Source organism: Clinocottus analis, unplaced genomic scaffold (genome assembly GCF_023055335.1).
Source record: "Clinocottus analis isolate CAN_PGR_092001 unplaced genomic scaffold, fCliAna1.0.p SCAF_26, whole genome shotgun sequence".
In the NCBI taxonomy this organism is placed as follows: Eukaryota; Metazoa; Chordata; class Actinopteri; order Perciformes; family Cottidae; genus Clinocottus; species Clinocottus analis.
In genome coordinates, this window is record NW_027175998.1 from 2,787,501 (window position 1) to 2,802,243 (window position 14,743).

The following is a 14,743-nucleotide window of genomic DNA, read 5'->3' on the forward strand; positions in this document are numbered from 1 at the left end:
AGTCTCAAGAAAAGATCCAAAGAAAAGCAGGACACACAAAAAAAAGTGCAACGAGCGACAGAAGAGAGCGAAGAAAAGAAGCATTCTGCCAAACAGGTTCCTCGATTGATTTTTTTTCTTGTGCATTACAGTGAGCCATTCCGTGTGACGGCGTGCTAATCGTTGATGTCATAAACCCCGCAGGTGTTTGAAAAATGGAAACGTGAGCACGATCAACTCCTCAAAGAAAAGGCCAGAAGACAAAGAGAGGCTGAAAACCAGTTGCGGGTCAGAAAGCAAGAGAAGGACGAGGAAAGAAAGAGAAGCAGCAGATCTGCCTTTTCTGACTGGTGAGTGGAAAGCGTTGACTTGCATCAGCAGTTCGTTCAACTCATGGGTGTAAAAGATGATCAACCACCAGATGGCAGCCAAAGCTTGATGTTGAGCCACGTCTTCTTTTTTTTTTCTTTTCAAGGCATGAAAAGAAGACGGTTGTTCTCCATGAAAAAGTGTCCACAGAGCGCGAGGGAACCCAAAATAAAGCCGAGGAGGAGCGCTACATGAAGGAGGAGAAGGATAAAATGGCTTTGGAGATGTATGAAAACTGGCTGGTGAGCAGAAAAACTTGTGAGAAGTAGCATCGAAGGCTCTTCATTTGTTTTAAAAATGGAAATGGTCTCACTCACTGTCAATCTGAGTTATCAGGAAGAGGTCAAATTTTTTTCCCCCCCAACAGGTACGGAAAGATCTGGAACAGAAGAGACAAAAAGAAGAAAGACGAATACAAGCGATCCTCCAAGACTCCCCTCCTCCGTGGAGCCCGCCCAATAAAACCATACCCTTTAGGAAATAAGTGCAACGTGCCGCCCTTAAGATATCTGTGGGCTTCTGTTTGTACTGTATGTTTTAAACACCGTTGATGGCAGCTGCTGAATTTTACAAACATATTTTGTACATGTTAGAGGTTTTGTTTTAAGCCCTGGTTCAAGTTTATATTTTTATGTGGGGGTTTTTTTCATGTGAAATGTCGCAGTATGTTGATAGTTGGAAAATGTTCCTTTGACGTGGCGACATGTTGGTATCAAAGGAAACCCACAGTAACAAAACTCTTTTAAAATTTTTTTTTACAAATGCTGTTATCTGTTATTGTCATGTTAGACATCTGAATGTAAAGCAGCAATAGCAAAACCACATTGATATCAAAAGCTAATATATTTGGTCTGCTGACTCCTCTTCTGTTATAGTAGTTTTATAGTATTGTTTTTTCACATTCCTAAAAACTAATCTGTAAAACACAGCATGCTTATTTTTTGTATGTCAACCTTTTTATGTTTGTTATTCATTTCCATTGCATTCAAAATTTGTCCATAATCAAAAACATTTACTTTAGACTCAAACATTTTTTAAAGATGTCTTTAGTGATGCAACAACACAATACACTTCAAACAGATTTATATAGAGAGAATCATGTTGTACTTTGAACTCAAGACACAGTCAATTTAATTGTCCGAATAAAAGACAGCTGTTATATAATTAGTTTATGGCCTACAGGTAGATCTGCTCCTCTTTTTTTCCATATAAAACTGGAAAATGTCACACATGTATCTCGATATGAGTAATAAATGAGCAATAAATACTGCAAACATAAAACGTTGTATATGTGTATATTATAATCGCTGTTTAGAGGCTTTAAGTGACCACGTAGACATAGCAAATAATGTTTAATGAATGCATCAGTGATAAACTATTAATACAATATATCATAATTCAACAGTCACAGAGGCAAATGCCCTGCATTGGATTTTTATTATATTTCCATTTGAATACTTTTCCATGTACACGCAGGCGTGTACTTGTATTCTTGGTATTGGTACTCAAATCATGGCTCGTTTGGTGCTTTTACTCTGAAATGCCACACCGGAAGCATCTTCTGCACTGCTTGGAGTCCTGCAGGCTGAGGTGGTAACACAGTGTAGGTATAACTAGGTAGTGCAGAACCATTTAAGAGAGCAGCCTTGATGGTTTGAGTTTGTTTGTCGGTTGAAGAGTTAGTTGAAGACATTTAACGTCCGTGAACCACCACCGGTTCCGGAAACGACGGCTGTTTCAACCCATTTGACCAGAGGAGCTAACGGTTACCGTAATCTGCGCATTCCTGAAGTTGGCTGGCTGTCGAGTTGGCAAAGGTAACGTAACGTTAGCTAGCTGACGGCGGCTGGTTCGCTCGCTAGCTGCTCAACACTGACGCCAATTCATTGGGGTTTCTTGTGTTTAGTTCGCTCTCTTTCTGTCAGAGAAGAAGAGGATACGTAGCGTAGATGCGGTCCTGTTTGCGCGTAACTGTTACACCGCGCGCGCTCACACTCGCCCCGCAGCGAAGCTGCAGCGAACCAACCGAAGTGCAAAGTATCTGAGAGGAAGAAAGGTCGCTGGTTGTCTCTGAGCCGCAATGAAAGGCTCTTTATTCTCCAGCAGGATGCGACGGTGCGGCTGGTACTGTGGCCCCGATGAGCCACTGCTTTACCCGGGGAGACTGGACGGTCAGGAGGGTTTAGAAAGAGCCGGAGACCCTGCGCAACTTTTCTGCGTACTATGTCAGTCTGTGGAGGTTACTTTTTATTTAGCACATTGAAATGAATGGACATGCTGCAACTCATGGATACTTTCATTAGCAATGACGCGGACAGTTTTTAAAAAAAATGTATTTATACATACACTAATTTCTGTGTGTGTGTGAATGTCGCTGTGTGTGTGTATACACATGTATACTCTTGTAAAACAGTAGGTAAAAGTATATTGTAAAGTTATTTAAATATACACGCAGGTATATATTATGTATGTATTATTTCTGTGTCTGTTTGCGTGTGTGTGTATATGTATGTGTGTATTATACATACATATATATGTGTGTATATGTAAAGTATGTATGTGTGTGTATATATACAGTATTTATCTGTGTGTATATATAAAGTATGTATGTATTTTAATATTACATACACATGTACACTGTTGTAAAACAGTATGTAAAAGTTACTTTCCCAAAGGTATTCAGGAATTCTGTCTCTCTCTACGTTCACAGATGTTTCAGATAAAGAGGATCTGCTGCATTGGTGCCGGGTACGTAGGAGGCCCGACGTGCAGCGTCATCGCTCACATGTGTCCGGAGATCACAGTGACCGTCGTGGACGTCAACGAGACCCGCATCAAAGCCTGGAACTCAGACACTCTGCCCATATATGAGGTATCATGTCAATGTGACGCTGAGCTGAGTGTATTAGTGCCCTTTTCCCTACAGTATTACTTCACTTTCTAGAACTATGTATCTTGAGGGAGTTGCCCGTTTAATGAGTTCCAATTAATCACAGTGTTGATAAAGTAGATGCAGCTAGGCAACTATTCCAGCCAATGTCTTTTTGTAAAATAACTCCCCGGCGTGGGAGCAAAAAAACATAAATTAGTTCCAGACTGTCCGGTGTCGCAACTTCTCTACGTCAGCCACGACCACAAGGTATTACATCACCATGACTCGCGTAAAATTGAATTTCCCTTTGGCTTGAATTTCCCTTTGGGGATCAATAAAGTAATTATCTATCTATCTATGTAAAAGGGCAGTAAGTGAGCAGAACCTTGAGAGCTCACTTACATTTGTAACTGTGCCATGTTTGTCTCACGCATTCACTGACACGCCCTCGACGACTAATTTTCCCCCTTCCTTCCACTCCAGCCGGGTCTGAAAGATGTGGTTGAGTCATGCAGAGGGAGAAATCTGTTTTTCTCTACGGACATAGACTCAGCCATCAGGGACGCCGACCTCGTCTTTATCTCTGTGAGTCTATCAGTCCGCCCCCTCCCGCCCGTGCACGCACAGTTTGACAATCTGCAGGAACAAATCTAACATGTATGTGAATTCCTTGGACAGGTCAACACCCCAACCAAGACCTACGGGATGGGAAAGGGTCGCGCGGCGGACCTGAAGTTCATTGAGGCGTGCGCTCGGAGGATTGTGGAGGTGTCCGACGGTTACAAGATCGTCACAGAGAAGAGCACGGTCCCGGTCCGAGCTGCCGAGAGCATTCGACGGATATTCGATGCCAACACCAAGCCCAGCCTGAACCTACACGTGTGTATTGTTGTAATAGAAAGACACTCTTTACATCTGTTGTTCTGCGGGTGTCTAAAGTTGTTGCTGTTGTTGTGCCGCCGCTGCTGTAGGTGCTGTCCAACCCAGAATTCCTTGCAGAGGGAACAGCGGTGCGGGACCTGAAGGAGCCGGACCGCGTCCTGATCGGCGGAGACGAAACGGCCGAAGGTCAAAGGGCAATCCGAGCGCTGTGTGCCGTCTACGAGCACTGGGTGCCGCAAGATCGCATCATCACCACCAACACGTGGTCATCCGAGCTGTCCAAGCTGGTAAGCGTAGGGCGGCGACTCCCAGTCATTTAATTAGCTATTTATTGTCTCAATTAAAGAAAAAAAATGGTCAGAAAATAGTAGAAAAAAAGGCTGTTATAATAATGTAAGATCCCAACAAATGTAAATGTTTTATGTTAACCATAAGAAAACTATACTGATGAGTCATAATACACTGTCCAGTGCCTCTAATCATATTGGCCCATAATCCGTCACCCAAAGGTATTGGGTTGACAAGACTCATGAAACTCCCATTTGAGATGCTTGAACCAGTGAATATTTACCACTTTTGAATAAAGACTGACTAAAACAATGGCTTCATAGGAATAGCTGCCGATTCGCTTTCTCGCGACTACTTGAAATTGTGTAATAAAAAACACTGGTGTGTGTGTGTGTGTGTGTGTGTGTGTGTGTGTGTGTGTGTGTGTGTGTGTGTGTGTGTGTGTGTGTGTGTGTGTGTGTGTGTGTGTGTGTGTGTGTGTGTGTGTGTGTGTGTGTGTGTGTGTGTGTGTGTGTGTTATAGGCAGCCAATGCATTCCTGGCACAGCGGATCAGCAGCATCAACAGCATCAGCGCCCTCTGTGAGGCTACCGGGGCCGACGTGGAGGAAGTCGCCAAGGCCATCGGGATGGACCAGAGGATCGGCAGCAAATTCCTCAAAGCCAGCATCGGTGAGGAACACGTGTCCAGGGGATCTCAACCTTGAGCTTAAATTTAAAGGCGGACTAAGCGCTGCCTTCTCTTAACACCCCCGGTCAGGTTTCGGAGGAAGCTGCTTCCAGAAGGACGTGCTGAATTTGGTTTACCTGTGCGAGGCCCTCAACCTGCCGGAGGTAGCCTCCTACTGGCAGCAGGTGAGCACTACATCTAGTTCTTGTTTTTAGTTTTTTTCTCTCTCTGGTGGCGTCTCCTCTTCACCGTGTCCTCGCGTCTGCTCGTCATGTTCCCAGGTGATCGACATGAATGAGTACCAGAGGCGGCGGTTCGCCTGCAGGATCATCGACTGCCTCTTCAACACCGTTACCGGTAAGAAGATCGCTCTGCTGGGCTTCTCCTTCAAAAAGGACACAGGCGACACGAGGTTAGTCTCATTTCAGGTCTGTTTTTCTTTTGCACGTCTTTTCCAACAGCGTCGTTGCGTTATCCATTAACCGAGGATTGTTTGTGTCGATTACGCTTCACTCCACATAACCCAACCTGACATCATAATGTCAGGTTGGGTTAGTTAGGCTGTGGCCCTGTTCGGAGTGGACACTAGAATGTGTGTGTGTGTGTGTGTGTGTGTGTGTGACTTCAGGGAGTCGTCCAGTATCTACATCTCTAAGTATCTGATGGATGAGGGAGCCAAGCTGTTCATCTACGACCCCAAAGTCCTCAAGGAACAAATCATTCATGACCTCTCCCAGCCCAACATCTCAGAGGACAACCCAGAAAGAGGTGTGTTTGTTGTTACTGTAGTGGCAGTATGAAGGAGGAAAGCAAATCCAAAATGCTGACGATATAACAGGTCACCAGATGATTCTTGGTCCTGTTATGTAGTTATGGATGTGTAATATATGACATCTGGATTTCTTCGCCGTCATTTTTGTGTTTTTGTGTTTTGACTGTTTCACTTTTTCTGACTAGACATTTAAAAAAAAAAAAGCCTTAGAAGTTATTCAAATGTGGCATTTTGATTTTGCTTATTCATTGGCACCTCGTTTTAGGAATGAAATGTAAAACAGAAGTAGTTCCTGATCAATGAGACGCTCGGCCGAATGCTTTTATTTTGAAAGATGAAACCATTCAGTCACTCGCTGACAGAGACTTGTTCTTTTCTTCTTAGTGTCGGAGCTGGTGACCGTGACCTCCGACCCCTACGAGGCCTGCCAGGGTGCACACGCGTTGGTCATCTGCACCGAGTGGGACATGTTCAAGGTCACAATCACGCATTGTTTTTTTTTGTTCTTTCCCCATCTTATAAATTGCTTCATCTTGGAGAAGAAGGGAAAAAAAGACCCTTTGAGTCTCAACCATCCTTCTTCCCCCACAGGAGCTGGACTACGAGAAGATCTACAAGAAGATGCTGAAGCCGGCCTTCATATTCGACGGCCGCAGAGTGCTGGACAACCTCCACGCTCCCCTCCAGAACATCGGCTTCCAGGTGAGCGGACGGGTGGGAAACACGCCGCACGTGTCGCTGCGACGCGTCGCCTCGCGAACACGATGTAAACAGAAGCCGCTTGCCTTTTCTGCCCACAGGTCGAGACCATCGGGAAGAAAGTGACGGCGGCGCGAATCCCCTACACGCCGGCAGCCGTTGGTCCCCGCGTCGCTGTCAGTGAACCTCCTGCCAAGAAAGCCAAAGTCTAAAACACACACACACACTTTTTATTGCTGGTGAAACATTTCCTTAAAAGTCCAACCCCACTCTGTTGGTACACGCATCAGGATCAGAGGAGGCCGAGCAGCGTGAGTAAGTGCTGCCCTGCAGGAGGTCTGACAGGACAAAGTTGAGCCTTCAGGCCCAAACTGTGTGAATGTCATTGAAAGAAATCACAAATAGCATTTATCAACCAAATATTTCCGTTGCACTCTCAGATGCGAGTCTACTTTCTTACAGTATTTGCTATGTAATCATGTATTGTTGCGTAATTGCACAAAAATAATTTTATACCGTTTAAAAAGATATTTTTATAAATCATCTTACTGTATGTCAATCAGTGTTTGTCCTGACTTTTTACTTAAACGATGCAATAAACGTGATGCCTGTCCTTCATTTGTGCCTGTTGATTGTTTCCGACTGGCTGGAAAGATGAAAAATAAAGTGACAGAAGAAAAGAAACGGGAAACGTTCACTAACAAATGTTTATTCTTTAAATACAAATGTACATTTTTAAAGATTTGTTTCCATCCCAAGAGTCAGTGCAGAAAATAAAACGCACATCTTTCTTGTCCAAGTGTAAAGTTTAGTTTTTTTTCTTAGTCAGAAAAAAGTAGTTTGAGCCAAAATGGTCTCTTTATTAAATACAGATATCAAACATACCTCCTCCTTCTGTACAGACTGAAAAAGGCCCATTTGAGGCTCAAACTGCACTTTTCTTTCACTTCAGAGGTTCATTAAATCAGTTTTGAACCAGCAGCGCACCAACGGGTTCATGAACGGAGCGCGTGGTCAAAGATCAGTGGCTCTCTGCCTGAAGCTCGTGGCCCCTGAGGGGGCGGGAGCTCGTGCGAGCTGTGATTTAGGGGCCCGCTCCCAGTTTATCTACAAACCAGCAGGCCTCTACCTGCGCTCTTTGATCTCTCCCTGAAGTGTTTATCCCTCACATCTGTGACCGGTGAACTGAGGAGTGTTGTTAAAGGGTCAGATGGGCTCTGTACTTAAGAGTTAACGTCATCTGCCTACTTTTTTTTTGGGTTACTACTCGTTTAAGGGTTGCAAGTGTTGCCCGTGCTGCAGCTTACAGCAATGCATGATGGTACGGCAGGAGTAAAGCGGTCACTAGCGGCGTATAGTTGTCTGGTCCGGGACTGAAGGGCGGACGGCCTCTAGAAGCTGCCGGTTCTGTGCGTTTCATTCGCCGACTTCTGTCTTTCTCTTCTCCAGGAGGGTCTTCAGGAAGAACTCTCCTATCGGGGGAAAAGACACATAAAAAGTTTAAATATGTATATCCGCTGGCCCTTATGAACAAATACATTTACCTTGCATATCATATCTCAATATAGCACTGGTTGGTAATTCAAAAAAGTAGATATTCTCATTTATTTTTGTTTTAATTGTTTTGAGGTCTCAAAGTAGTGAAAACGTAAAAGCTGAAAGAGCCGCAGACGTCACTGAACCAGTTTCACTGGACTGGATCATCATCATCATCATCATTGAAAGACTGCTGCTGAATGTAATATAGTAATTAGCACAAAGTAAATTTGTCTTCTCAAACATCTCGACCCAAATCCACCTGCATGTCTAGATACCAATAAAGACGAGAAAGTATATTTCGCCTCACATTTGGGTGAATTGACTGGCAGGACTCCCGGCATCCTGGAGAAAATGTGATAGATTTCCACCGTTGAAGGCTCACGTGAAAAAAAATAATGACTTCAACATTCTCCTAAATGTCTACTGCGGTGGAGCCAGCCTCCACTTCGAAAACCCTGCAGGTTGTTCTGCAGCACGTGTGTGCAATGACTCGGCATTACAGGACGGACTTCAAAATAAGAGCAAGGTTGCGGTTAACGTGAGAGGACGTGTGACATTTATTCAATAAGTCAGTCAATAATAGGTAAATACTTACAACCATTCGAAAGGTAATGAATGATAACTTGAAAGTTGGGAGTGCCATGCAAACCATGTCAAGGAAAAATGGAGTTCCCATTGTGTGAATACTTAGTCAAATAGAGATTATATTTCCAAAGGCAAGTACACTATCCAATTCAGAAAGTTACACTAAGGCCATAGTTCAACTTGATAGCAGACTAACTCCGAGAATATCAGGACATATGTAGCATTTCAGAATAAAAGCCCTTTAATATCTCATTCATGAGCCAACTTTCTTCCAATTTCAGATTTAGAGTTTAAAGAAAATCTATATAGTTACGAGACATTTATCTTTAATTTAATAGCACACATCTTTGGATAGGAAATAAACTTTATTCCTCCCAAAGGGGACATTTGGTTGTGGCAGCAGCAAACAAAATTACATATAAGACTAAACAATACAATAAAATCATAAAAGTGCCAAAATGAAAAGTATATGAAGTGTGTAAATAATTGGGCCGTCACTCGGGGATAATCAGGACATTCTGATGCAGGATTTCAAAATTAAAGCCTGTTCAAAATCTCTTTCATGAGACAATTTATCTCTAATTTCAGATTAGATTGAAAAGGAAGTGGTCTAAAGTTAGAAATGCTATATAATGCTCGCATTTGTCTCTTAAAATGTGTAACTGTAGTAGCAGTAGCTCGCAGTGGGTGTGCTTAGTCTGGTTGAATACTCTCCATGAGACACTTTATATGACGAGTAAACCAGTAAAGGTAAAAGTGCAGTGTGATGACTTGATAAGAGTCGGTGCTAGTTAATATCCATAGCAAACTCAACTCTTACCTAATATTTCCTCATCTCTAAGCACGTAACAGATGTCTTAAAGATATAGCCGCAGACTGCACTCCTTTTGAAATCAGACTTCCAGAGAGGAACATCTGAAACCTCTAGAAAGGAGTCTGGAAACTCTCTTCAAGCAGAGTTTTAGCTACAGCTGCAGGATGAAATGCACTTTAAATAAAGTCATCTCTTACGTCCCTGGAGTGAAATGGTCCATAAACTGGTTAAATTTCATTTCTTTAATCTCATAATAATAACATAATTTTGCCAAAAGGCTATTATTTGACGTATTTAATGATAAATAAGATAAAAAAAAGGACCAGGCGGACTGTCATCATTACAGCACTAAACGGGTTAAGATGCAGCGTGTTCCTCACCTGCTTTGTAGGAGGACCGCACTAGTGGCCCGCTGGCTGTGTAGGCGAAGCCCATGTCATTCCCAACTTTCTCCCAGTGGGCGAACCTCTCCGGCGTGACGTATTCCTCCACCTAAACCCAAACACAACGTCGTTGCAGCGTGCTTTAACTTAACCAAATGGGCGTTTATCTAGCCTTAGTACACAGGTAAAGTGTGAGGCGCTCACCTTGAGGTGGCGCTTGGTGGGCTGCATGTACTGGCCCAGCGTCAGACAGTCCACTCCTGCCTCTCGCAACTCTGCAACATCACCAGAACAGCGTGCATTATGGGACGTTGCTGTGCTTCGCGTCAGAGTCTTATCTCTGTGTACGCACCGGTCAAGGTGTCGAGTATCTGCCGGTCCGTCTCGCCGAGCCCCAGCATGATGGAAGTCTTGGTGAGCAGGGTGGGCTTGACCTTTTTAGCGTGCCTCAGGACACTCAGGGACTGGTCAATGTTCGCTCTGGGGTCACGAACAAACCTACCGACAGGACGTGAGCACTTAAAATGAATAAAAAGCATCAATAGACAAACAGATTACCATAAACAATTAACCTTACACTTTACACTTTTTACCGGAGCTGAACTGGAGCTGTTGTGCCCCCTGCTGGTCACTGTATGTATTACTGTCCTGCCTATGACTGCCATATTAAAATACAATTTTTGATTGGCGACTAGAAAAGGAAAGCCCAAATATGACACATTTTGAAATTGCATATCCTCGTAAACAACATTTTGTTCAAAGGGCAAAATGACAAGTTTGTGGTCTGAAACGTTCTTATTGAACCTCTAAAGACGCTCTAATGGTTCAAAAGCTTTGCTAATCTTTGGCTCGTCGGCTGAGGCAGTACCTCTGCAGCTCTCGCACCGTCTCCACGTTGTGGGCGTACACGTCCAACCCCGACAGGGCGATCTTCTCCACTGCAGCCAAGTCGCCGCGGAAATCAGGGGTCAGACACTCGACGAGGATCCGAGCGTTCCTGAGATGAGGATGGCAAAAACGCATATTTTTTTCATTTCGCACCAATGTCAGGCTACAAACACCCGATGAATCCGAAAGTGATGGGAGATTATACCTCTCCTTCAGGTTGGATACGGTCTTAGCAAAGTGATCCGCGCCGCCGTCAGCAATATCTGCAAAAGAAAAAAAAGACAAAAACGTGACCATGCAGGGCATCGCTGTTAACACAACTTAAGGTTGGTTGGTTGTTTTGAATCTGTTTGACACGTGTATCTTAAAGTCTGTTGAAGGGAAACATGTATTCTGTAAAACACTGTTTTGGAAATATATCTAATATAACTAATATTGTTTTACAAACATTGTATTTTTGCTGATTTATAAGTTGCATTTAGGGAAACAAAGCACGGTATGTTTGGAAAGAGTCGTGCAACGCGTTTAAAGTGGATGTTTACGTGTGCGTGTGTGTGTGTATATGTGTGTGTGTGTGTGTGTTGTTGAAGTCAGAGAAAAACAAGAGAGGGTTATTTTCCTCCTTGCAAAACTTAAACTTCAAACGTCGCGTTGAGTCGGGGAGCCGTTACCATCTCTGTCGACTGAGGTGAGAACCACGTAGTCCAGCCCCCAGGCAGCGATGGCCTTGGCCGTATTGTAGGGCTCGTCTGGGTCCAGAGGTGGAGGCCGGCGGGCCGTCTTTATGGAGCAGAACCTGCACCCGCGGGTACACGTGTCCCCCATCAGCTACATACCAAGAGGGCCAAACAAAAAAAGCAAGTGTAAGGTTTATTAAATGTGTGGATTGTGGATTTTACAAAAACGTGTGTTTCCACTTTTCTATGACTGTCAGTAGAACCCAGTCGCACCACACGACCAGTGTGCCGGGAGACTAACCATGATGGTGGCGGTGGCTGTGGCGTATTCTCCTCCTCCCCAGCATTCCCCGATGTTGGGACACCTGGCCTCCTCACACACCTGAGAGAAAAAAAAAAAAACACACACACACAAAGTCCTCAAATACACAACAAGTGACACAGGGTCACCGGCCAGGATCAGATAGATTAGTCTTTTATGGTAAAAATACACTATAACCACTCCACCCCGAGATCTTTCTGAAGAACACAGTCAAAGCAGGCATTTCTTTCGCGAATGTGCCTCAAGATATCAGTGACAGTCTGTATTTTACTTCTAGCTAAACACTGCTTTCCCGGGTCCAGACCCGCCTACTCTGCCGAGTTTGAGTATTATTAAGTTTAAAATGATCAAAAAATTGTAATCTGATGGTCATCAGTATGAATAACATTTGTTCAGAAATATAAAGAATATTTAGATAAACATGCTTCCCTAACATGTCATGTCAATGCCCCCCATTGAGTTTCTCCATATGCGGACTAACTGTGGAACTGTGTTTGAGTCATTGTAGGAACCTCAAATTGATTCCAATACTTGTGTTTATTGTATGTATTTATTGAGTCTTGGGGGAAAAATGTATATCTGCAAAAAAAAAAAAAAATCACTTTTAAAGATATTTTGATCGTCACTATGAACATCCAGCATGATATGAGCCAGGTTCCCCAATATTGCCTGCTAGAGCGGTCAATAAGACACTTTTTTAGGAAACTTACCCCCTAAAGAATCAGAATCTGTAACGAAAATCACAATAAAACAAAGCCTCGGCCTGTTAGGCAGGGGTTTCATTCAAAAAACTGTGTCGTTCAGTTCAACAATTTAAGAATGACTTATTTAATGCGAAAAGATTGTCTGAATGGGGCATGCTGGGACGTTAAATTGGCGCCGGTGGATTTCCGCGCACGGTTTCCAACAGGTTCACTGGTCACCTGTCTACACCTCTACTCACTGTGTGCAGGTTGAGGTCTCTCAGCGTGTTCTTCAGCCGGTTGAAGTTTTTCCCGATGGGGATCTTCGTCTTCAGCCATGGAGGAAGACGCAGCCTGTCACAAAGAAAAATGATTAAAACATCAGCAGAGACGTCGAACACTGAATGTGCAAGAGAGGTCTCGTCTCTGTGAAGGAGGGGATGAAGTCAGACACACATGCAGGAATAAAATCCAAAAGAATGTTAACTAAAGGGAAAATCAATTCTGTTTTTTTATGATTCTGAAAATGTGTTTATAAAACCTAAAAGCAGTCTGACTGAATACTGTGAGATGCATGTGCGCGCACAAAAACAGACATCCCTACTTTAACCTACTTTGAGATATCGTAATACACTATTGAGTCATCTAAATTGATAACGAGTCACACTGACAGATATTTTGAGGGAATATTGTTTGAAGATTGTGGTGTCGTTTGTACACAGCGCTTTACATTACTGCTCAGTTCAATGTGATCAACAAACTGTGTGTGTGTGTGTGTGTGTGTGTGTGTGTGTGTGTGTGTGTGTGTGTGTGTGTATTGACCTAAATCTGGACCTATTACCGCTCAGTATACCCAGAGCAACAGATAACAAGTACAATTCCTTGTATGTGTTCACATATTTAGCCAATAAAGCTAATTCTGATTTAAATGGACTTCATTTAATATTACAATACAAGAAACACGGATATTCGCAACAGTAATGCTGAAAATGTACTTTAACTATAAACCTGGTATGAACAATTCCCAACACACAAGTTGCACGTGGCCCAACCAAAGGCAACACAACCACTTCCTGGTGATCCCGAAAGGGATTCAACAGGTTTCAAAAGGGATCAATGTACACGCAGAGTCCAGCAGTGTTTGACAAGAGAGGTGCGCTTCATTCATTTCCACACGTGTCTTGTGGAGGAGTGCTTCGGTTTGATAACACTCTCCACTCACAGACACAACAGAGAACTATTCCCATGTTCATCCCCCTTGTTTTTCCCCAGTATGGCTGCCGTCTCACCTCTCTCCCTTCTCTCTCTTCAGGCTGCCTCTGTACTCTTCCCACTTGCTCTTCTCCGATAATTCCCCTGAAATGAAGTCTTGAAGATCGGGCCCGTCGTCACCCAGCGGCTTCTTCTTTTTGTCGGTCGGGTCCGGGGAGGATTTCGCCACAGTTGTCAGACTCCTGGTGTAAACCTGCAGAGGAAAATCCGATATTTTAGGTGCAGGGCCAACGGGATTGTTTACGAGTCAATATAACGAGCAACTTCCTCGGAGAGTTATGAACTGCCTTATTGTCAACACGGCTTGGTTACAAAACATACGTCGACCGAGGCCCGTGGTCAGGCTTTCAGCTCAGCTCAGGGTGGCCGGAAATAGATGACACAAAAGCGTCAATGTTTGTGACTTGGAGAATATTTGAACAGCGGAAATACTCACATGTGGGACGCATCTGGGACTCAGTCGTAGCTGTTTTGCGGAAAAACGGCCAGCAACACAGCAACTCTGTTTGAGCAGCGCCATGACTTTAGCTAGCAGGCGACTGTCATTGGCAATGGCAACAAACCTCGGCGAGCGGCTGCTTTGGTCTGGTGCTGCGTTCAAGGGGCGGACACAGAGTGGGAAGAGAAGGTTGCGTTCATGGGTCGGTTCCAGCACGCCGGTTGAATGCGCTAGACAAGTTTAAATTCCAAAGAAAAACATAATCAATACTTAATTTAACACGTTAAGCCTGAGGTTAATTCAGGATAAAAAAAAATATAATATAATCAAATAAGACTCAACATGTATAGAGCGATGAAGTGAAAGATTTTTCCCATTCGTCTGCTTGTAATTTCGGGCTTTATAAACGGACGTGAATGCGGCAGAGCTAGATGGAATACAGGAATAAACAGATACAGTATGTTGCTGACTGTACATTTGTGTTATTACATAACGACATGCGCCATAAAACTAATCATAAGGGTTTGTGATTGTTTTATAATGCCTGATGACGGTACGTACGTGCGCTACATTTGCGTCGTGACGTCACGTACGTGTGCTACATTTGCGTGG

At 43.7% G+C, this 14,743-nt stretch overlaps 3 protein-coding genes across 4 annotated transcripts in view; 2 read left to right on the forward strand and 1 right to left on the reverse strand.

Moving 5' to 3' along the window:
* Positions 1 to 1,215, forward strand: part of map9 (microtubule-associated protein 9) — a 4,103-nt gene extending 2,888 nt beyond the window's left edge. The window contains exons 10-13 of the mRNA XM_068591974.1: positions 1 to 96; positions 184 to 329; positions 455 to 590; positions 716 to 1,215. The exon at positions 1 to 96 is cut by the window's left edge and continues 66 nt beyond it. Coding sequence (XP_068448075.1) covers positions 1 to 96; positions 184 to 329; positions 455 to 590; positions 716 to 832 — 495 coding nt within the window. The 3' untranslated portion in view covers positions 833 to 1,215. The remainder of the gene's footprint in view (positions 97 to 183; positions 330 to 454; positions 591 to 715) is intronic.
* Positions 1,216 to 1,932: 717 nt separating this feature from the next.
* ugdh (UDP-glucose 6-dehydrogenase) lies at positions 1,933 to 7,323 on the forward strand. Of its 2 annotated transcripts, none has more exons than XM_068592043.1 (12): positions 1,933 to 2,165; positions 3,059 to 3,220; positions 3,704 to 3,805; positions 3,899 to 4,099; positions 4,192 to 4,389; positions 4,913 to 5,060; positions 5,149 to 5,243; positions 5,340 to 5,470; positions 5,687 to 5,826; positions 6,215 to 6,306; positions 6,422 to 6,532; positions 6,631 to 7,323. In XM_068592043.1, the coding sequence occupies exons 2-12, from the start codon at positions 3,059 to 3,061 to the stop codon at positions 6,739 to 6,741; spliced, it is 1,491 nt and encodes a 496-aa protein (XP_068448144.1). In that variant the 5' UTR covers positions 1,933 to 2,165; the 3' UTR covers positions 6,742 to 7,323. The 2 variants fall into 2 exon arrangements, with proteins under 2 accessions (XP_068448144.1, XP_068448145.1); XM_068592044.1 differs by lacking the exon at positions 1,933 to 2,165 and adding an exon at positions 2,519 to 2,573.
* On the reverse strand, positions 7,219 to 14,258 carry lias (lipoic acid synthetase). Its single transcript, XM_068592045.1, has 11 exons — positions 14,129 to 14,258; positions 13,710 to 13,885; positions 12,681 to 12,774; positions 11,717 to 11,797; positions 11,410 to 11,566; positions 10,944 to 11,001; positions 10,719 to 10,847; positions 10,203 to 10,348; positions 10,055 to 10,125; positions 9,848 to 9,959; positions 7,219 to 8,001 (listed from the first exon to the last, which is right to left on the reverse strand). The coding sequence occupies exons 1-11, from the start codon at positions 14,210 to 14,212 to the stop codon at positions 7,946 to 7,948; spliced, it is 1,164 nt and encodes a 387-aa protein (XP_068448146.1). The 5' UTR covers positions 14,213 to 14,258; the 3' UTR covers positions 7,219 to 7,945.
* Between the last annotated feature and the right edge of the window lie 485 nt (positions 14,259 to 14,743).